Source organism: Paroedura picta, chromosome 3 (genome assembly GCF_049243985.1).
Source record: "Paroedura picta isolate Pp20150507F chromosome 3, Ppicta_v3.0, whole genome shotgun sequence".
Classification (NCBI taxonomy): domain Eukaryota; kingdom Metazoa; phylum Chordata; class Lepidosauria; order Squamata; family Gekkonidae; genus Paroedura; species Paroedura picta.
This window is the reverse complement of record NC_135371.1, coordinates 3,306,478-3,329,083: the sequence shown is the minus strand read 5'-3', so window position 1 is coordinate 3,329,083 and position 22,606 is coordinate 3,306,478. Positions and strand designations below refer to the sequence as shown.

Here is a 22,606-nt window from a genome sequence, read left to right as displayed (position 1 = left end):
ACGGGGAGATTATACATTATACGTGCAGGATTGTATAGTTTGTGGTGTTATACAGAAAACTGGGGTACTTTTTTTGTTTCATTAAATGAAACTAGACCAAGACAACCAAAGTTTTGTGCCATTTTCCGCGTTTCTATTTCTTTGAGACTTTTACAGTTATGAAGCACAAACCAGTTAATGTAACTTCTGTTGCCATTGGAACGTATGACATTAAATGACACTCTTTAATCCAGGGGTAGTCAAACTGCGGCCCTCCAGATGTCCATGGACTACAATTCCCATGAGCCCCTGCCAGCGTTCGCTGGCAGGGGCTCATGGGAATTGTAGTCCATGGACATCTGGAGGGCCACAGTTTGACTACCCCTGCATCTGTAGATTGGTTCGTTCTATCTTGGATGGTCAGGAACAGGGACGGGTGATCCACGGGGCCACGTTTTCCTCTTTCAGAGACCCCCGGTGTCCTTGGAGGAGGTGGCCGTGTCCTTCACGGAGGAGGAATGGGCTTTGCTGGATCCGGGCCAAAGAAAAGTCTTCTGGGAAGTGATGGAGGAAAATTACGAGGCCGTGGCCTCTCTTGGTAAGAAGGGAGGGGGCAGGATTTTCCTTTGATCCTCTTGAATGTAAGGATTCACTTCCACATTGCTTTCTTTCCTTCAGTGACAAGATGTTCTTAGGATAGGAAATGGAAAGACATTGGATGGCTCCTTTGAGGTGAGTTTTGTATTGAGGTTGAGGAGGACCGAGATCAGGTGGCTTGATCATAAAAAGAGCGAACATTCATTCATAGACACAGGAAGCTGCTCCACAAAATCGACAAAGGAGCAAAAACCCCTTTCTCTTCCATGTTCCCACATTGTTGCTTTTCTTATTCTGTCTGGGCGTTTCCGTTGCAGGAGACTACATTTCCCAGAAGGACTTGCAAGGCGCAGAAAGGTCATCCCTGCCTTTTCCAGGTGTCCAGGACGTGGTTCTTCTTCAAGAAAGATCCGGAGATTTATGGGGCATGCCGTTTCACGGGGCTTCTGTTCTTTCTTGTTTCCCCTGCATGGAGGGGGAATTAGGCTTTTGCACAGGTGCAGGAAAGGTGAGTTTAGGATTTCATCAGCAGCTCTTGGGGAAGAGTAGAAGACCTGAGAGAAAATATGGGTCTACAGCAGGGGTAGTCAACCTGTGGTCCTCCAGATGTCCATGGACTACAATTTCCAAGAGCCCCTGCCAGCAAACCTACCTCACAGGATGTCTATTGTGGAGAGGGGAAGGGAAGGCAATTGTAAATCACTTTGAGACTCCTTGGGGCAGTGAAAAGCGGGGTATGAAAACCAACTCTTCTTCTTGTCTTGAAGCACAATTTCTCCATATTTCTGGGTTTTAAAACTGGAAGATAATATTATGTCAGCTCTACCGTCTTATTTCTCCCTCACCTTTAACTGGTCTTGCCCAAGAGAGGTCCACTTCTTTGCAATAGTCTGAGTTGACATTTTTTTGAGCCTTTCAGTAGAATGAATTACATTCTTTAATCAGTTGATTGGTCAACGGGATTGCTCTTTCATTCTTGAAGAGTCGGGGACAGGAATAGTGAATCAACTGGGCCACGTTTTCCTCTTTCAGAGACCCCCAGTGTCCTTTGAGGAGGTGGCCGTGTCCTTCACAGAGGAGGAATGGGCTCTGCTGGATCCGGGCCAGAGAAAACTCTACTGGGAAGTAATGGAGGAAAATTATGAGGTCGTGGCCTCTCTTGGTAAGGGCCTTTTCCCTTCAGGAAGGGAAGGGAAGGGAAGGGAAGGGAAGGGAAGGGAAGGGAAGGGAAGGGAAGGGAAGGGAAGGGAAGGGAAGGGAAGGGAAGGGAAGGGAAGGGAAGGGAAGGGGGTGGCATCTTCCTTTAACCCTTTTTTACACTATTATTGTTATTGTTATTGTTATTGTTATATGCTGCCCTCTCTGAAGGCTTTCATTTGCCACCAAGGAAAGAATGTGGCCCCCACATTTTGGGGGATCTTAAAGTCCCTGAGAAAGAAAACATAAAATACACTGATGCCGTAAAGAGAAACTAATTGATGAGGAGAGCTTTGATCAGGAGAGATTAAAAATATCGAGTCAAGTTCCTGGTTCCTGTTTTCTTCCTTGGCTTTTGTATTTTGTATATGTATTGCCTTATTCCCTCTTTCCTTCCTGATAAGCCCATTATCTTCATGTTTCTCTGGGTCCTTCCCACCTTCCAGGGCCCCAGCCTGTCTACCTTTATCTCCCCCCTCCCCCCCCCCCACACACAAACTTCACCTTTTCCTCCTTTCTTTCCCCGGCAGCCCCGGAAGAATTCTGGCCTGGTTGTGCTGTGCCAGCCCAGTCCCTACTTGTGTGAGGCTCATTTGCATAGTGGGGAACCTGCAAGGAATTGTGGGGAATCCTGTATTTTCCCCTATGTCCCCCTACCTGTGCTCTTTGTGTCTCCCTAGCAGTCCGTGCATCTTCCGCTTTCCATATTTCCTTCTCTGGGACCGTCCTGCCACCCAACCTATCTTACAAGCTGCCCCCCCATTCAGTGATATTGATACCTTTTTTAATACTCCACTTTTGTATCTTTCATTTATATCTTGCTAACAATGCTTCAAAGCGGCTTACATAATTTTATCCTCATAACAAGCCTGTGAGGTAGGTGAGGTTGTATGTCTATCTGGGGCTGCTCTAAAGTCTCCCAGCTTGCTTCCAGCGCGATATGGGGATCTCAGTATTTATTTATTTACTGATTGATTCGATTCGATTTGATTTGAAACTGCGCATCTCCTGGGGAGAAGCCATGTACATTTTTGGAGTGTGGAAATTCTTTTCTTGGAATGAGACCCTAAAAGCACACCAGAATATTAATGCTGGAGAGGTGGTTAAAAATGAAATAAATAATATAATAAAATTGGTTTTCCTATTCTGTTTCATTTGTTCCCTGAATAAACACCAGGAAAATGATTAACCTTAATGCGATCTCAAGAGTAACATTCTGCAACAGAAGCAAGAAATCTCCTGCATCTCCCTCTGGTCACTTGTTTCTCATTTTCCAAGTCATCCTGGTGTGTTTTAAAATATTGCTGAGGTTTTTCCAGGTTCCCATTGTAGAAAATACCATTCACTACTCACTTGATCTGTTAATGGCCTTTTAAAATTTTTGGTTCTGACTGGATTTCTGTCTCTCTTTTGCAGTTGCAGATGTGAGGGAGATGGAAAGTGAGAAGGGATCAGGAGGGAGATGTGTGGGAAAAGACAACTATCTCCAGGGGGAAGCGAAATTTGGAGATCACATGGTACCAAAGAGGCATTGTCGAAGAAAAAGGGGAGCAAAACAAAAGCAGAGGAAGGAGTTGGTGGCCTGTCAGAGAAGAAAAAAGCCTGAGGTCTTAGTCCAAGATGAAAGAGGGAAGAGAAAGAGGAGACCTATGGGTGCCATGGCCCAAAAGGGGTTCAGATGCAAATTCAGGGTTAAAACATATCACAATGTTTCAACATGCTGGAAAAGGTATAAATGCATGGAATGTGGGAAGTGGTTCCACTGGAATAGTGCAAGAAGTAGGCATCAAAGAATCCATATGAGAGAGAAGCAATATAAATGCTTGGAATGTGGAAAGTGCTTCTCTCTGGATTACACACTAGCTGCACATCAAAGGATCCATACTGGGGAGAAGCCCTATACATGCTCGGAGTGTGGAAAGCACTTTTCTCGGAATGGAACCCTAAAAGCTCATCAAAAGATTCATACTGGGGAGAGGCCATTTAAATGCCTGGAGTGTGGAAAGGGCTTCTCTCAGAATGGACACCTGACGACACATCAAAAGATTCATTCTGGGGAGAAGCCATTTAAATGTGTGGAGTGTGGAAAGTGCTTCTCTGTGAATGGAGCCCTAAGAGCGCATCAAAAGGTTCATACAGGGGTGAAGCCCTATAAATGCCTGGAGTGTGGAAAGCACTTTTCTCGGAATGAAACCCTGAAAGCTCATCGAAATATTCATACTGGGGAGAAGCCATATAAATGCTTGGTGTGTGGAAAGCAATTCTCTCTGAATGGAACCCTGAAAGTACATCTAAAGGTTCATACAGGGGAGAAACCCTATAAATGCTTGGATTGTGGAAAGTGCTTTTCTCGGAATGGCCAACTAAAAAGACATCAAAAGGTTCATACAGGGGAAAAGCCTTATAAATGCTTGGAGTGTGGAAAGCAGTTCTCTCTGACTGGAACCTTAAAAGCACATCAAAAGGTTCACACGGGGGAGAAGCCATATCAGTGCTTGGAGTGTGGAAAGTGCTTTTCACGGATTATCCACCTAAGGAGACATCAAAAGATTCACACAGGAGAGAAGCCATATCAGTGTTTGGAGTGTGGAAAGTGCTTCTCTCAAAGTGGCCACCTAACTAGACATCAGAAGGTTCACACACGGGAGAAGCCATATATTTGCTTGGAATGTGGAAAGCACTTCTCTCGGAATGAAGCCCTACAAGTCCATCAAAAGATTCATACTGGGGAGAAACCATATCATTGCTTGGTGTGTGGAAAGTCCTTCTCTCGGAGTGACAACCTAAAAGCACATCAAAATATCCATACTGGGAAGAAGCCACAGAAATGCTTGGAGTATGGAAAGTGCTTCTCTCTGAATGGAACCCTCCTTACAGCGCATCAAAAGAGAAGAAAACATATAACTGCTTGGAATGTTGAAAGGGCTTCCCTTGAAATGTCCACTTAAGGTGACATGAACAGTTGCATACTTGGGACAAACCAAATAAACATTTGGAGTTTGGAAAGTGTTTCTCTCAGAAAGGCACCCTAACTGCACATCAAAACTGCACATCTCCTGGGGAGAAGCCATGTAAATTTTTGGAGTGTGGAAATTCATTAAGGGGAATGACACCCTAAAAGCACACCAGACTATTAATGCTGGAGAGAATAAATGCTTGGAGTAGAGCAAGTTCTTCTCCCTAAAATCTGACCTAATGAAACATCAGGAGGTTCACAAAAGGGAGAAGCCTTATACCTGCTTGGAGTGTGGAAAGGGGTTTGGTCAGAGATGTAGCCTTACCTGCTATTACAGGATCTGTGTGGGCAGAGCCGTTCTATCCCAGTTAGAAACCTGTTAAAGCCTGCCCTTTTGTGGGCATTAAGTGTTTTATGGTACCTGCCCTTGAAGAGGACCTTCACTGGGCCTCTTGCTCTCCTTGTTGTCCACCCTCCTCTCTTTTCTCCTCAGCTGCAATCAAATGTATGTGGGCACAGTCTAGTGACCAGTTATTTATATATAGATAGATATATATGTTTGTCTCTGTACTCTCTGAAAACATCTCACATCATGGTGGTGAGATAGATTAGTGCCTCATGTCAGCTTCTACAAAATGACCAGTACTGTAATTTTCAACTTAGAATGGTGGATCTCAACCTTGGGGGTTTCAACTCCAAGTGGGGTCGCCTGGCCCCTTCCAGGAGGTGGCCGCGGGATGGTGGCAGCGTCAGCAGGCCACGAATGGTGGCAGTGGGCAGCAGCAGAGCCATGGCACTGGTCACCTCCACGCCGCCACCAGATTGTTGTACGCCTGTGCACACATGTATGCACCTCCCCCATGCATGTGTACGCCACCCCTAACATAGTTGGGGGTCATGGCATTATGGCAGTTGAAAAACGCAGACTTAGAAGAACCTTGATTCTAATTTTATCCAAAATAGCATAATATGTTGGATTAACTTTCATGGAGGACCGGTTGTCAGTGGCTACTTCCACCCATGGCGACTGAAGAGATCCTCCACATTCCCCTGTGCCCTGCCTCTGAACAGCCGTGCCAGAAGGGGAGCCCATGGGCAAGCCTCAACCTCTTTGTCCATTTTGTTAGCGTTCCAGGAAAAAAGAAAAGTGTCCTGATGGAAATGTTAAACTTTAACAGCCCTTCACCTACTTACTGTAGTAAAATTAAGACAGATGCAAACAGGATGGGGGGAAAAAAACCTTGAGATGTATCTGAAATGAGATTGAACTCTATTTACAGGGAAGATATATTTATAATGTATGTCCAGAGTTAAACTTTCTTGGTCTCACAGGGGCCATTGGACTCTTCTTGATCATTTAATGATTTTTGCTGATGTGAAACCCTATAAAATTTACATTTAAAAATAAAAAGAGGATGACCCTTCCTTACTAGGCTCTGTGGAAGTTTATTGTGATTGTCATCAGCCATAATATCCCAGTACATAGACCAGCCGATCACAGTAGCCCCTCCACAACAGAGGGGCTAAAACATTATTATGTAGCAGGATCAAACGTTAAAGGTTTATCTTATTTATTTATCATTGTATTTCTATACCGCTGCTCCCGCAAACTGGTTTATAACTAAGATGGTAAGAAATAAATGCAAAAGAATGAAACATCCATAAAATATTGGGATGAGGGTGGGTGGTTAGGGAGGGTGGGAGGGGATTTTAAAGGTTTTGATTACACTATTTGCGGTCGTATAAGACTACTTTTTCCCCCTGAAAAACATGCCTCCAAGTGGGGGGGGGGGGGTCTTATACGCTCGGTGCACTTCAGTTGGGATAGACATGGCTGCCCAAAGTGGCCCGTAGTACTGTATTTTGAGTGGAAATGTTGGGGGGTCGTCTTATACGCCCAGTCGTCTTATAGGCCGGCAAATACGGTAGTTTTATTTTATTGTGATTTTATGCTGTTGTAAGCTGCCATGAAGAGCCTCTTGTGGCGCAGAGTGGTAAGGCAGCCGCCTGAAACCTTTGCTCATGAGGTTGGGAGTTCGATCCCAGCAGCCGGCTCAAGGTTGACTCAGCCATCCATCCTTCCGAGGTGGGTAAAATGAGTACCCAGCTTGCTGCTCGGGGGTAAACGGTAATGACTGGGGAAGGCACTGGCAAACTACCCCGTATTGAGTCTGCCATGAAAACGCTGGAGGGCGTCACCCCAAGGGTCAGACATGACTCGGTGCTTGCACAGGGGATACCTTTAAGCTGCCATGGGCCAGCTGTGCAGGGAGCGTTGGGATAAAAGTAGAATAAATGAAATAAAACTTTAAAAGTTTAAAACTAAGATGGTAAGAAATAAAGGCAAAAAAAAAATAATTACAATTTAGCTAGTTTCCGGAGTAATTAGCTAATCTATGCCTTATATTTATTGATTAAAAAAATAAAAGTAGACACTTTGAGGATCAATAAAAAATTAATATATTCCTCATCCGAGTCAGAAATATTTACAAGAAGTTTCGAGGACCTGTGGAAGGAACAATTTAGAACAGGATACAGTATCTTCCAACCGATTAAGCCCACAAGGGGAGAGGGATTGTTCCAGTTATTTTTTGAAAACTACCCTGTAGTTAGTTTGAAAACATGTACTAGTAGGTTCCTTTCTTCATGGAACATTAGGACAATCAGCTAAGTAAGAAGATATTAGAATCATAGAGTTGGAAGGGGCCATAGAGGCCATCTAGTCCAACCCCCTGCTCAACGCAGGATTAGCCCTAAGCATCCTAAAGCATCCAAGAAAAGTGTGCATCCAACCTTTGCTTGAAGACTGCCAGTGAGGGGGAGCTCACCACCTCCTTAGGCAGCCTATTCCACTGCTGAACTACTCTGACTGTGAAATTTTTTTTCCTGATATCTAGCCTATATCGTTGTACTTGTAGTTTAAACCCATTACTGCGTGTCCTTTCTTCTGCAGCCAATGGGAACAGCATCCTGCCCTCCTCCAAGTGACAACCTTTCAAATACTTAAAGAGGGCCATCATGTCCCCTCTCAACCTCCTTTTCTCCAGGCTGAACATTCCCAAGTCCCTCAACCTATCTTCATAGGGCTTGGTCCCTTGGCCCCAGATCATCTTCCTCACTCTCCTCTGTACCCTTTCAATTTTATCTACGTCCTTCTTGAAGTGAGGCCTCCAGAACTGCACACAGCACTCCAGGGGTGGTCTGACCAGTGCTCAATTAAATCCATCTCCACACTATTTTATTTTAAAGTACGGCATTACTGCTTCATATCATGGGAATTAACAGAGTAGTGCAACTCACTGTCACTTTTCCTATGGAATTAGGCATCCACAAACTTCCCTTCATTGTTCTTGTTAGCCATTTTTTAATGACTGGTTTGTTCTTGCTTCCCTTTCCTTGTCTTTTGTGCGAAGCTTTCATTGGCCTTGGGGCTGCTTTGTGCCTTCATCCCCGCTCCCCCTTCCCCTATCTCCTGTATGTTTTGGAAGACCGCTCAGTCTTGGTAATAATTGATAATAAAAGACACTTAAAGTGGGCTGCATTCCCAGTTTGCTGTGGTTTTGTAAAAGGATTAAACGGATGTGAGAACTCTGTTCCATCCTATACAGTGGGGGGGGGTGGCCAACCTGGGGCTCTCCAAATGTCCATCCCTGTTTCATGCAGCTGGAGGAAATCTCTCTCTCCATCCACCTGGGGCTGGTTGTTGCAGGGAACTACATTTCCCAGAAGGCCTTGCGAGCAACAGAGCGGTCCCAGGCATTGCAAAGGGGAGGATTCTTTGCTTCGTGTTGCTAAAATCAAGGCAGATCCTAGATCCGCGGGATCACGGACGCGCGCCCACCGGGAGTTCCTCCTGCTCTTTATTAAGCCCAGTTGCAGGTACAAGGAGCCTCCCTCCCCCCCCCAAAAAAATCAAATCAAAACTCACCCTTTGTAAACAGAGAGAACAAAAGGAACTCGCTGTTCTGAACAGCTGGATCCCTCCGCGGGAGAATTGGCCTTTTGCGCACGTGCAGGAGGAAAGGTGAGTGGAGGATCCCCCCCCAACAGATCTCGCGCAAGGACAGGGTCCCCCCTCCCCCTCCCCTAGATCCCAAAGCGGCGTTTGGCCCCATCCTGCTCTGCTAAATTTGGGTGTCTTCAATGCACACGGATGCTTTCTCCGGCGGGCGATCCCCAGAAGCAGATCTCTCCTTTGGGATCCGCAGGGAAGGATCCTCCTGCAACAAAGACGGGGAGGGGTCTGGGGACCGAGACGCGGGAGGAAAGCTTGGGGGAGCTCGGAGAGGTGGCGACTGGGAGGGGATCTGGGAACCACCTTCAAGTATTTAAAAGGCTGCCATGTAGGGCAGGGGTAGGCAACCTGTGGTCCTCCAGATGTCCATGGACTACAGTTCCCATGAGCCCCTGCCAGCATTTGCTGGCAGGGGCTCATTGGAATTGTAGTCCATGGACATCTGGAGGACCCCAGGTTGACTACCCCTGATGTAGAGGATGGAACAGAATTGTCTCCTGCCCCAGAGGGAGGGACGGACCAGAACCAATGGGATGAAATTAATGCAAAAGAAATTCCATCTAAACATCCGGAAGAAGTTCCTGACAGTCAGAGCGGTTTCTCAGTGGAACAGGCTTCCTCGGGAGGTGGTGGGTTCTCCATCTTTGGAGATTTTTAAACAGAGGCTGGAGAGCCATCTGACGGAGAGGCTGATTCTGTGAAGGTTCAAGGGGGTGGCAGGTGACAGTGGGTGAGCGATTGGGTTGTGGGTGTCCTGCACAGTGCCCGGGGTTGGACTAGATGGTAACATTTCAAACTACAGTCAAGAACAAGAATAAGTTTCTGGGCCTTCTTTTACAAAGTGTGCAGTCTGGTACCCTAAGCTTCTCTTTACAAAACAATAATTAAGAAAAGATTATTTCACCCCCTTCTCCATCATTAGGCCAGATTATGTTCGCAGGGCTTGAAGGTAAGTTTTAGGGCAACACAGAAAGCCAGTGAAGAAAGAAACGTTTAAAGCAGAGGGCTTCACTAGAAACACACTGTTCATTTTGGGAAGGGGGATTAAGCATGAAAGAGGATATAGTAGAAAGTGTTATGTTGTTAATCAGGGTTCTTTTGTTTATTTGTTTAAAATGTAATTGGACTTGCCCAAGAGAAGCCCAGTTCTGGGCAATGTCCTTAGAGACTTTTAGTATTTTGTTTGTTTGTTATTTAGATTTTTATTCCACCACTCTGAAGACTCATGGTGGGTTACATAAAGACATATTAGAACCCCATTAGAATAAATCACAATCCCCTATACCATTAAACCCATTAAAAAGTCCCATAAAATGTTGCAAAATCCCCAATCCTTCCCCAATTTACACTCAAAGCATCACAGGTACAGGATCACAGAGAGGGGGGCCCCTGTTGTCCCTGAAACCCCGGCCTCGACCAAAGATGTGGAGGAAGAGCTCCGTTTTACGGGCCCTGCGAAACGTAGACAGCTCCCCCAGGGCCCACAGCTCTTCCGGGAACTCATTCCACCAGGTTGGCGCCAGGACCAAAAAAGCCCCGTTAGATGCTTTTTTTGCAGGGCCTGCAAGAGGGAGCTCTTCCCCCAGGCTCTCACTTGAGGGCGACTGACGTAGAACAGCTGTTGAACCCCCAGATTGAAAGACCCAACCCATGAAAGAACCAAGCCCCCATGTTACGGTTAACTGTTATTTATAATGTGGTTTATGTTACATACTGTTTATGAAAGTTTATGTTACATACTGTTGGTACTATACATCGTCCCATGTAATTTGTATTATATAATGTTCAATGTAAACTGCCCAGAGCTGCAAAGAAATGGGCAGCATAAAAAACTAAATAAATAATAAATAAATAAAAAGATTGCAATTTTCCTTGCCATCCGTTTGAAGTATTGCATTCTCCCACTTAATTGACTGGGTGCTGGGATCAGCCTTCCTTCTTTCCTTTCTTGAGTGGTTGAGGGACTGAAATAGATGATCCATATTTTGCATTTGCAGAACTGCCCGGTGTCTCTTCAGGAGGGGGCCATGCTCTTCACGGAGGAGGAGTGGGCGCTGCTGGATCCCGGCCAGAGAACGCTCTTCTGGGAAGTGGTGCAGGAAAATCACGAGACGTTGGCCTTTTTGTGTAAGCCTCTTTCCCCTTTTATCACGAACCCAGGACAGAAGGGAGGACGCTCCTTGGACGCTCTTGAATTTATGAACTTGTTTCTTCTCTCTCCCCCCCCCCCCCATTCCTTCAATCGTGAGTAAAGATTTCCCCTCCGTGACAAGATGTTCTGAGGGTAGGCAGTAGAAAAGTTTTGGTTATTGCTGTGAGGTAAGTTTTGTATAGGAGCCTCTTGTGGCGCAGAGTGGTAAGGCAGCAGACTTGCAGTCTGAAAGCGCTGCCCATGAGGCTGGGAGTTCAATCCCAGCAGCCAGCTCAAGGTTGACTCAGCCTTCCATCCTTCCGAGGTCGGTAAAATACCCAGCTTGCTGGGGGGTAAACGGTAATGGCTGGGGAAGGCACTGGCCATATTGAGTCTGCCATGAAAACGCACCGCAAGAGTCAGACATGACCCGGTGCTTGCACAGGGGATACCTTTACCTTTACCTTTAAGTTTTGTATGGAGCCTGAGGAGGAAAGAGATCATGAAGAAGGGACTTTTTAAAAACAAGATGGAAGATGTATTCATATACAAAGCAAGCTGCCCTTTAAAGCGACAAATGAGCAAAAATATCCTACTCAAGATTCCCAAATACTTGTTTGTTTCTTTTTCATTCTCTCTGGGTGTCGCTGTTGTAGGGAACTACATTTCCCAGGAGGATTTGCGAGCACCAGGGACATCCCCCCGGCCATTTTTAGGGGTCAGCGGTGCAGTTTCTCCAGAAGACAAAGACATGCAGTTCCTCAGGGCCTCTCTTCTTTCCTGTTTCCCCCGCATGGAGACACAATTTGGCCTTGGCACCTCTGCAGGAAAGGTGAGTGCAGGATTTCGGCACCCCTCCAGCTCTTGGGCAAGGGGTAAGAAAGGAGCTCAAGAGGAAAAGCTGGCTGGAGGGAGCACCAGGAATGGGGCTCCAGGGTCAGCTGTGAAGTTTGACCGTTTGACCCTTGGACGTGTTCCTTGCCGTCATCCTACTCTTCTTTTTATTCCTGACACCAAGATGGAACTCTGGTTGGTTTTTTTCACTCCCTCCCTCCCTCCCTCCCTCCCTCTGTCTGTGCCACTATATATTTCTGGTAAGAGCTTGGAAGAGGAACTGGTCTCATGGCTTAAGTGCCACTCAGCGCTTAACACCCACTCAGGGAGGTTGTCCCACCCCTTAAGTGCCTCCTCCTCCAGCTGGCTCACCTGTCTGCCCAGCGGCCAGCTAATCGCCCTCTGCCCCCAACTCCTGACCAGCCCCTCCTCCTTCCACTTCCCTCCGGGGCTCGGAGGCTGCAGATCCCTGCCGCATGAGAGCTGCCCCTGCCAGTGAGTTCACTTCCTGGGGGCCTGCAGCCTTTCCACGTCCTCGGGGGAGGGGGAGGGGGAGGCCATCCACAGAGTTCTTCCACCCCACCCCTGTTTGAGAAAGCTTGTTCTAACTCAGTGGTTCTCCACCTTCCTAATGCCACGACCCTTTAATCCAGTTCCTGATGTTGTGGGACCCCCAACCATAAAGTTATGCAAGGGTTCTTTCCCAGAAATTAAACCGAAACTGACTAATGGGGTGAAGCTGCATTGTTCAGGATTGTACATAAATTGTCTTTTTCCCCCTGGGGTTTCTCAGTTCAGTTCTGCCTCTTGTCCCACCATGCCGATCTCACTCTTTTCCGCTGCTCCAGAAACGCTCTATCTCGATCTACCCCGCAAGGCTGTTGTGTGGATGGTGCCCCTCCCGGTCAAGCTGCTTGCCTTGCAGCGACCCCTGTGAAAGGGTCGTTCAACCCCCAAAGGGGTCCCGACCCCCAGGCTGAGAACCACAGTTCTAACTGAAAGTTTTCTTTTCCTTCCGTAGTCAAAGCTAGGTGTCGTGCTTAAGAGCATCAGCCTGTGATCTGGAGAACCGGGCTAGATTCTCTGCTGCTCCTTCACATGCAGCCAGCTGGGGGACCTTGGGCCACTCAGTTCTTACAGAGCTCTCTCTTCCCAACCTTCCCCATAGAGAACTCATTTGACCAAATGCTGAACGGGGGTTGAGAGTCAGAACTCGGATTACAGCGCCATCTTTAATGTTTAAATGTTAATGTTTACATATTTAGGGGTTTTAAGGTACCTGTATTATATTTTATTGTTTTATTGCAAACCGCCGCAAGACTATGGTCAGCAGCGGTATATAAATTCAAAGATAAATAAATAGGTGGCCTGTTGTGGGAGAGGAAGGGTAGGGGATTGTAAGCCACTATGAGACTCCTTTGGGTAATCAAAAGCAGGGTACGAAACCAGCAGCTCCAAGCAGCCCACACCCCTCCCCCCCACGGTGCCTTCAGCTTTTAATTTTAGTGGCTATTCTGGAATTTTTTTGTGGGGAGAGAGCTCTGACATTCCCTTCAGGGCTTTTCTTGCAGGGGAGTCTGTTTCTTTGGGGGTGGGCTGCCTCGTCACTTGGCAGGCTGCAGTGGAGGCCATCAAATGCAGCCCATGCTGCCGCCAGAGCATCACCTGCCCCTTTCCCCCTGCTGTACTTTGTGTCTCTGTGTGTGAATGGAGTAAAATGGACAGCCGCTTTGAGCCTCCTTTGGGTAGAGAAAAGCGGCATATAAGAACCAACTCTTCTTCTTCTTCAGTAATCTCAGGGCTTTCTCAGCCCCACCTCCCTCACAGGGTGTCTGTTGTGGGGAGAGGAAAGGGAAGGCCACTGTAAGCCACTCTGAGCCTCCTTCGGGTAGAGAATAGTGGCATATAAGAACTGCAACCGCAGAGAAGTCCTTGGCACAGAAAAGATTAACCCCGAAAACGAAAGAGGGATTCCAAAGAGTCTCGCCCTCAAGAAGATCTCTGACTTGAGACTCCAAGGATCACATTGCTTGTTAGGTTAAAAATAGAACAAGGGACTCATAGACTTGTATTAGGGCAGCTCAGGGTTACCAAGCTGGATGCAAGCTTTAGAGGGACACAGAACGCCTCTGCAGACAAAAAATGTTTCAAGAAGAAGCCTTGTCTCAGAGCACAGTTGTTATGACCGCTGTGCAGTTTATTTCCTCACGATGGGTCTCGGCCAAGGGAGGTCCAGTTCTTTGCAATAGTCTGAGTTTACATTTCGTGGAGGTTTTCAGATTGATTTATTGCATTCTTCTAGCCGTTGACTGGCCAATGGGGTTTTGATTCTTGGATAGTCATGGGCAGGAATGCAGGATCCACTGGGCCCTCTTTCCCTCTTTCAGAGACCCCCGGTGTCCTTTGAGGAGGTGGCCGTGCTCTTCGTGGAGGAGGAATGGGCTCTCCTGGATCCAGGCCAAAGAAAACTCTTCTGGGAGGTGACAGAGGACAATTATGAGACCGTGGCCTCCCTGGGTAAGGCTCTTTCCCCTTCTGTAATGATCACGAGGGAGAAGGGAGGGGTGGCATCTTCCTTTGCCCCTCTTTGACGCACATTCCTTCTCCCCCAAGGAAAGAAGGGAGCTCCCACACTTGGGGGCTTAGTCTTGAGAAAGAAAGCAGAAAAGACTTTCGGGCTGTTAAGACAAACCTGTTGAGGCAGAGAGAGAGATGAGCAAGAGAGATGGGAGAGATGAGCAATGCCGAATCATGCTCATGTCTCCTGTTTGCTTCCTTGGCCTTTGCATACTGTGTCTGTATTCTATTATTTAGGCTTTTCTTCTTTGGAACCGCCAATTATCTTAACATTTCCCTAGGGCCACCAACCTGCCTTCCCCTCCCTCCTGCCTTTCTTTTTCCTTCCTTCCCCTCCCCAGCAGCCTCTGCCCGGGGAAAACCTGGCCCGGTTGTAGAATGACCCTCCTTGTCTGTTCAAGGCTCCAGGCTTCTGATTTCAGTTTTATTTCTGCTTAAACAAAACTATGGCAATAAGGTGAAGGCGATTGTCAGCTGCTTTGAGACTCCTTCTGGGAGGGGGTTCTAGGACCACTACTCAGTTGATCCATGAACTGGCCTTTGTACCTTTTCATTCTGAATGCGTTTCTGTCTCTCTCTTGCAGTTGCAGACGTCAGGGAGTTGGCGAGGGAGAAGGACTCGGGAAAGAGTCTTGTGGGAAAAGACAACCGTCTGCAGGTGGAAACGAAATCTGAGGGTCAAGTGATACCAAAGAGGCCTGGCAGAAGAATAAGGGGAGCCAAACAAAAACAGGGGAGCGAATCGGTGGCCTGTCAGAGCAGAAATAAGCCTGAGGTCTCAACCCAAGATGAAAGAGGGAAGAGAAAAAGGAGGCCTAATGGTGCCATGACCCAGAAAGGGCTTAGCTCCAAATTCAGTGCTAAAACATATCATAAAAGATATAACTGCAAGGACTGTGGCAAGTGTTTCCATTGGCCTAGTGCAAAAAGCAGACATCAAAGGATTCACACAGGGGAGAAACCGAATAAATGCTTGGAATGTGGAAAGTGCTTTTCCCATAAGCACAGCTTAACATCACATCAAAAGATCCATACTGGAGAGAAGCCATATGAATGCTTGGAGTGTGGAAAGTGCTTTTCCTATAAGCACAGCTTAACATCACATCAAAAGATCCATACTGGAGAGAAGCCATATGAATGCTTGGAGTGTGGAAAGTGCTTTTCCCATAAGCACAGCTTAACATCACATCAAAAGATCCATACTGGAGAGAAGCCATATGAATGCTTGGAGTGTGGAAAGTGCTTCTTTTGGAGCAGCGCTCTAAAAGAGCATCAAATGATTCATACTGGGGAGAAGCCATATAAATGCTTGGAGTGTGGAAAGTGCTACTCTCTGAAAAGAAGTCTTGGGAAACATCAAAAGGCTCACCGAGGAGAGAAGCCATATAAATGCTTGGAGTGTGGGAAGTGCTTCTCTCGGGAGGACATTCTAAAAGGGCATCAAAAGACTCATACTGGGGAGAAGCCATATAAATGCTTGGAGTGTGGAAAGTCATTCTCTTCGAAGAACACTCTTAAAATACATCAAATAGTTCATACTGGAGAGAAGACATATCAATGTTTGGAATGTGGAAAGTCGTTCTCTTGGAGCAGCTCTCTAAAAGAGCATCAAAAGATTCATATTGGGGAGAAGACATATAATTGCTTCGAGTGTGGAAAGTCATTCTCTTCGAAGAAAACTCTTAAAAAGCATCAAATAGTTCATACTAGGGAGAAGCCATATCAGTGTTTGGAATGTGGAAAGTGCTTCTCTCAAAATAACTACCTAAGGACACATCAAAACATTCATACCAGGGAAAACCCATATAAATGCTTGGAGTGTGGAAAGTTCTTTTCCCGTAATAGCAGCCTAACTGTACATCAAAAGATTCATACTGGGGAAAAGCCATATGTATGCTTGGAGTGTGGAAAGTCCTTCTCTCATAATTACAGATTAACATCACATCAAAAGATTCATACTGGAGAGAAGCCATATGAATGCTTGGAGTGTGGAAAGTGCTTCTCTCGGAGCAGTGCTCTAAAAGAGCATCAAGTGATTCATACTGGGGAGAATCCATATAAATGCCTGGAGTGTGGAAATTGCTTCTCCAGTAATGAGTACCTGAGATGCCATCAACGCGTTCACACAGGGGAGAAGCCATATAAATGCTTGGAGTGTGGAAAGTGTTTCTATCGGAAGGCTCAACTAACATTACATCAAAAGAGTCATACTGGGGTGAAGCCATTTATATGCTTGGAGTGTGGAAAGTGCTTTTTACGGAATGGCAACCTAACTTCACATCAGAAGGTTCATACTGGGGTGAAGCCATATAAATGTTTGGAATGTGGAAAGTGCTTTTCTTGGATGGGCACTTTTAGAGCACATCAAACAATTCATACTGGGGAGAAGCCATATAAATGCTTGCAGTGTGGAAAGTGCTTTTCTCTGAAAGGCTGCCTAAAAGGTCATGAAAAGATTCACACAGAGGAGAAGCCGTATAAGTGCTTAAAGTGTGGAAAGTGCTTTCCTCAGAATGGCCAACTAAGAAAACATGAAAGGGTTCACACAGGGGAGAAACCATATAAGTGTTTAGAGTGTGGAAAGTGCTTATCTCATAATGGCAGCTTAAAGAGACATCAATCACTTCACACAGGGGAGAAGCCACATAAGTGCTTGGAGTGTGGAAAGTGCTTCTTTCATAATTGCCAACTAATTAAACATCAAAAGATTCATACAGGGAAGAAGCCGTATAAATGCTTGGAGGGTGGACAGGTCTTCTCTCGGAATGACAGGTTGAAAAAACATAAAAATATTCATACTAGGGTGAAGCCTTAGCTGGTTTATTCATTACATTCTTTTAACTAGCATAAGCAATATAATAAAATGAGATAAAATCACATAATTGAAGTATTTGCAGGCAACCTTTAGACCAAAATAACATTTAAAAATTATAAAATAGCTATTTCACAATCTTCTTTCTGTCTTTTGGCCTTTGCCAGTGTGAAGGTGGCTGGTGCATCAGGGGTTCTGTCTGGCTGGAAAGCCCTTGGATGTTCTGGGGTCCTGCCATCTCTGACCTCGGGGGCCTGAGCCTCCAGTTATGTCTAACTTCCGTTTTCAGGTTGGGCTACGGGGGGTGGCATCCAGAGTGTTCTGTGCCCAAATGCGTCCGAGGGCGCCAGGGGTTGAAAAGGGGCGAGGATTCAGAGGTGCTTGTTTCGTTATACTTTCAATAAAGAGATTTTCTTCCACAAAGTCTGCTTATTGAGAGCAATAGACCGGACTCTCACCTAAATATTTGGTCACCCCCTTCTTTGATAGATAATTTCATTCCCTGCAGACAGCAAATGAGATGGTTGGCTTTTTGTCTTCTAGCAGAAATCTTATCCGAGGGCTCTCGGAGGTTGATGACGGCTTTAAGCGACTGAAGCAACGTAATAAGGGACCAATGATACGATTCCTGCCCTCAGCATAGAGTTTGCACTTTAAGAGAGATCATTTCTACCCCACTGGCAGAGCGCTGGCATTTGCAGGCATTGGCTTGATGCTGAAATCTACCCAAAAGAATGGCAGAGGGGAGGGCATCCAACCCAGGTGCGGAGAAGGCCCATCTGAACTTGGATGAAACGTTAGAGATAAACGTTAGAATGTAGAAATAAACGTTAAAAATAACGTCATACCAAGACTTTTGGGGGCGCCTGGTCTGTTTAGCCTGGAGAGGAGACGACTGAGAGGGGATCTGAAGTATTTAAAAGGCTGCCAGCAGAGTTGTTCTCTCCTGCCCCAGAGGGAGGGACGGACCAGAACCAATGGGATGAAATTAATGCAAAAGAAATTCTGTCTAAGCATCCAGAAGACGTTCCTGACAGTCAGAGCGGTTTCTCAGTGGAACAGGCTTCCTCGGGAGGAGGTGGGTTCTCCATCTTTAGAAATGGAGAGCCATCTGGCAGAGAGGCTGATCCTTTGGAGGGATGAGGGGGTGGCAGGTTGCAGTGGATGAGTGAAAGGGTTGGGAGGGGTTGGACTAGATGACCCAGGAGGTCCCTTCCTACTCTGTTCTTCTATGTTTCTGAGGAGATGGCACCCTGATAGTCCACGGAGATCCAGGTTGGGTAGTTGCAATGAGTCAGAGGGCATTTCCTGGTCAAAAAGCCACGCCCACCCCCTGTCTCTTTCTGTATGTTTTGGATGACTGTTCAGTCTTGGAAATACTTTATCACAATAGACACTTAAGAGCCTCTTGTGGCGCAGGGTGGTAAGGCAGCAGACATGCAGTCTGAAGTTCTGCCCATGAGGCTGGGAGTTCAATCCCAGCAGCCGGCTCAAGGTTGACTCAGCCTTCCATCCTTTCGAGGTCGGTGAAATGAGTCCCCAGCTTGCTTGCTGGGGGGTAAACGGTCATGACTGGGGAAGGCACTGGCAAACCACCCCATATTGAGTCTGCCATGAAAACGCTGGAGGGCGTCACCCCAAGGGTCAGACATGACCCAGTGCTTGCACAGGGGAGACCTTTCCCTTTGTTCTGGCTTTCCTTTCTTTGACTTTTGTGCGAAGCTTTCATTGGCCTTGGGGCTGCTTTGTGCCTTCATCCCCGCTCCCCCTTCCCCTATCTCCTGTATGCTTCCGAAGACCGCTCAGTCTTGGAAATAATTAATAATAAAAGACACTTAAGATGGGCTGCATTCCCAGTTTGCTGTGGTTTTGTAAAAGGATTAAACGGATGTGAGAACTCTGTTCCATCCTATACAGGGGGGGGGGGGTGGCCAACCTGTGGCTCTCCAAATGTCCACCCCGTTTCAGGCAGCTGGAGGAAATCTCTCTCTCCATCCACCTGGGGCTGGTTGTTGCAGGGAACTACATTTCCCAGAAGGCCTTGCGAGCAACAGAGCGGTCCCAGGCATTGCAAAGGGGAGGATTCTTTGCTTCGTGTTGCTAAAATCAAGGCAGATCCTAGATCCGCGGGATCACGGACGCGCGCCCACCGGGAGTTCCTCCTGCTCTTTATTAAGCCCAGTTGCAGGTACAAGGAGCCTCCCTCCCCCCCCCCCAAAAAAAATCAAAACTCACCCTTTGTAAACAGAGAGAACAAAAGGAACTCGCTGTTCTGAACAGCTGGATCCCTCCGCGGGAGAATTGGCCTTTTGCGCACCTGCAGGAGGAAAGGTGAGTGGAGGATCCCCCCCCAACAGATCTCGCGCAAGGACAGGGTCCCCCCTCCCCCTCCCCTAGATCCCAAAGCGGCGTTTGGCCGCATCCTGCTCTGCTAAATTTGGGTGTCTTCAATGCACACGGATGCTTTCTCCGGCGGGCGATCCCCAGAAGCAGATCTCTCCTTTGGGATCCGCAGGGAAGGATCCTCCTGCAACAAAGACGGGGAGGGGTCTGGGGACCGAGACGCGGGAGGAAAGCTTGGGGGAGCTCGGTCTGTTGAGCCCGGAGAGGAGGCGACTGGGAGGGGATCTGAGAGCCACCTCCAAGTATTTAAAAGGCTACCATGTAGGGCAGGGGTAGTCAACCTGGGGTCCTCCAGATGTCCATGGACTACAATTCCCATGAGCCCCTGCCAGCGTTTGCAGGCAGGGGCTCGTGGGAATTGTAGTCCATGCACATCTGGAAGACCACAGGTTGACTACCCCTGATGTAGAGGATGGAGCAGAATTGTTCTCCCCTGCCCCAGAAGGAGGGATGGACCAGAACCAATGGGAGGAAATTAATTAAAAGAAATTCTGTCTAAACATCCGGAAGAAGTTCCTGACAGAGCGGTTCCTCAGTGGAACAGGCTTCCTCGGGAGGTGGTGGGTTCTCCATCTTGGCAGATTTTTAAACAGAGGCTGGAGAGCCATCTGACGGAGAGGCTGATTCTGTGAAGGCTCAAGGGGGTGGCAGGTGACAGTGGGTGAGCGATTGGGTTGTGGGTGTCCTGCATAGTGCAGGGGGTTGGACTAGATGACCCAGGAGGACCCTTCCAACTCTATGAGTCTTGTGAAAATAGCTCTCCCTATTTGGGCTGCCCCCACCTGCCTGCTTTCTCAGGAGGAAACCATCCTTTCTGAAGCAAACCTGGGAGAGATTTTCTGTCCTCAGTCCGGACCAGGATGTGCCCACCCCCTTCGTTTTTGGCATCGCAACTCCTACCCCCATCCCGAACCCTAGACAGAGAGGCCCGTACGTAGCTTTTCAGTGTCCCCCCTCCAATGTGGTGCTCTTTCTGCAGGAGGTTGCGTTTTGCTTTAAACTGTTGTTATTCGGTGAAATCCAGAATCTCTTGGAGAGGTTCCAATGGCTCTCAGGGGCATGTTGTGCAAACGGGGGTCGTTCCAGGAGAGGGTCGCTTTGTGCCGGAGGTTTGTGCCCTGCCTCTCTTGCAGCCTGGAATGGGCAGGCCTTGGCTTCCTTGAGGAGGGAAACAGAGCAAAATGCATCACCAGCTTCATTTGGCCAGATATTGTTCCCAGGATCTTAAGGTAAGTTTTAGAGCAGGGGTAGTCAAACTGCGAGCCTCCAGATGCTGGCAGGGGCTTCTGGGAATTGTAGTCCATTGTAGTCCATGGACATCTGGAGGGCCGCAGTTTGACTACCCCTGTTTTAGAGCAACACAAAAAGCCACTGAAGAAAGAAATGCTTAAAGCTTCTCTGGAAACGCAGCGTATAGCAGAAAGCGTCCTGTTGTCAGTCGGGGTCCTTTGTTTGTTTGTTTGTTTGTTTAATGTAATTGGACTTGACCAAGAGAAGCCCAGGTTTGTCCAATTTTCTGAATTTGAGAGACTTTTAGTGCATTATACCTGTTAAATGCTTTTTAAAAAGATTGCAATTTTCCTTGCCATCCCTTTGAAGTATTGCCTTCTCCCACTTAATTGGGTGGGTGCTGGGATCACCCTTCCTTCTTTCCTTTCTTGAGTGGTTGAGGGACCGAAATAGATGACCCATATTTTGCTTTTGCAGAACTGCCCGGTGTCTCTTCAGGAGGGGGCCATGATCTTCACGGAGGAGGAGTGGGCGCTGCTGGATCCAGGCCAGAGAAAGCTCTTCTGGGAAGTGGTGCAGGAGAATCACGAGACGTTGGCCTTTTTGTGTAAGCCTCTTTCCCCTTGTTTCTTCTCCCCCCCCCTTCTATTGTGAGTAAAGGTTTCCCCTCAGTGACAAGATGTTCTGGGTGTTTCTTTCTCCGAGTGTTTCTTCCTTTATCTGACGGGCAGCATTGTTTGCCTTTTCTTTTTGCGGTTGTGTTTCCTTTAAAATTTGATCTGTACAGTTCTTTCTTTCAGTGTTTTGTTCTGGGGGGCACTGCAGTCGTAGTTAGAGTCGCCCGTTCTCCCAGTTTGGTAGCTGTTGTAATTCTTGTAGTAGGTTGCCAACTTTGGGTACTCTTGACCTGCTTTGGTTTGCTGGCCCGGGGGACACTGTTTGGTTCTCCTGCCAAAGCTGTTCTCACAGAGCAGTTCTGTCAGAGCTCTCTCAGGGTGTCTGGCATCAAGAGAGGAAGGGAAGGCAATTGTAAGCCGCTTTGAGACTCCTTTGGTTAGTGAAAAGCAGGGTACAAAAACCAGCAGCTATTTATCCTCTTGACTTTTCTGTATATGTTGGGGTGGGAGGAGGCTGGGGGGGAGAGCCTGTGATGATGCAGCCTTTCCCACCCTTGGCCTATATGCGAGTGAAGAAGTTTGCCCAGATTTTGTGGTTAAATTAGGTGCCTCTGCTTATATGCGAGTATATACGGTACGTTTTATATTGAGGCTGAGGAGGAAAGAGATCCTGAAGAAGGGGGTTTGATAAAACAAGAAGGAAGATTTATTCATATACAAAGAAAGCTGCCCCTCAAAGCAACTAATGAGCAAAAAATCCCACCCAACATTCCCAAATACTTGTTTGTTTTTCATTCTCTCTGGGTGTTGCTATTGTAGGGAACTACATTTCCCAGGAGGATTTGCGAGCACCAGGGACATCCACCTGGCCATTTTTAGGTGTCAGCGGTGCAGTTTCTCCACAAGACGAAGACATCCAGTTCCTCAGGACCTCTCCTCTTTCCTGTTTCCCCCGCATGGAGACACAATTTGGCCTTGGCACCTCTGCAGGAAAGGTGAGTGCAGGATTTCGGCATCATGCATTCATTCATTCATTCATTCATTCATTCATTCATTCATTCATTCATTCATTCATTCATTCATTCATTCATTCATTCATTCATTCATTCAATGTTTATGTTATAATGTTATACTGTTATGTTATACTGTAACTTGGTCATACCAGTTAATAATATGTTATTATATGTATGGTTTCATGCATTGTTTCAGTTATATGTAAACCACTCTGAGCCTTTGGGGAGGGCGGTATAAAAATACA

At 47.0% G+C, this 22,606-nt stretch overlaps 3 protein-coding genes across 5 annotated transcripts in view; all 3 read left to right on the top strand.

The window, feature by feature from the left end:
• Nucleotides 1-6,154, top strand: part of LOC143834155 (uncharacterized) — a 39,933-nt gene extending 33,779 nt beyond the window's left edge. The window contains 1 exon segment of the mRNA XM_077330760.1: nucleotides 3,503-6,154. Within this exon segment, the coding sequence (XP_077186875.1) occupies nucleotides 3,503-4,721 (1,219 nt within the window). The 3' untranslated portion in view covers nucleotides 4,722-6,154.
• On the top strand, nucleotides 753-17,521 carry LOC143833929 (uncharacterized). 3 transcript variants are annotated; one of them, XM_077330260.1, is made up of 5 exons: nucleotides 8,465-8,753; nucleotides 10,742-10,871; nucleotides 11,532-11,707; nucleotides 14,097-14,226; nucleotides 14,871-17,521. In XM_077330260.1, exons 2-5 carry the CDS (start codon nucleotides 10,772-10,774, stop codon nucleotides 17,099-17,101), a joined length of 2,637 nt encoding a protein of 878 aa, XP_077186375.1. In that variant the 5' UTR covers nucleotides 8,465-8,753; nucleotides 10,742-10,771; the 3' UTR covers nucleotides 17,102-17,521. The 3 variants fall into 3 exon arrangements, with proteins under 3 accessions (XP_077186378.1, XP_077186375.1, XP_077186377.1); XM_077330262.1 differs by having other exon boundaries at nucleotides 8,469-8,608; XM_077330263.1 differs by lacking the exons at nucleotides 8,465-8,753; nucleotides 10,742-10,871; nucleotides 11,532-11,707 and adding an exon at nucleotides 753-1,084.
• A 1,621-nt stretch (nucleotides 17,522-19,142) lies between these two features.
• Nucleotides 19,143-22,606, top strand: part of LOC143834138 (uncharacterized) — a 19,089-nt gene continuing 15,625 nt past the window's right edge. The window contains exons 1-4 of the mRNA XM_077330743.1: nucleotides 19,143-19,429; nucleotides 20,635-20,730; nucleotides 21,209-21,338; nucleotides 22,168-22,343. Of these exons, the coding sequence (XP_077186858.1) occupies nucleotides 20,683-20,730; nucleotides 21,209-21,338; nucleotides 22,168-22,343 (354 nt within the window). The 5' untranslated portion in view covers nucleotides 19,143-19,429; nucleotides 20,635-20,682. The remainder of the gene's footprint in view (nucleotides 19,430-20,634; nucleotides 20,731-21,208; nucleotides 21,339-22,167; nucleotides 22,344-22,606) is intronic.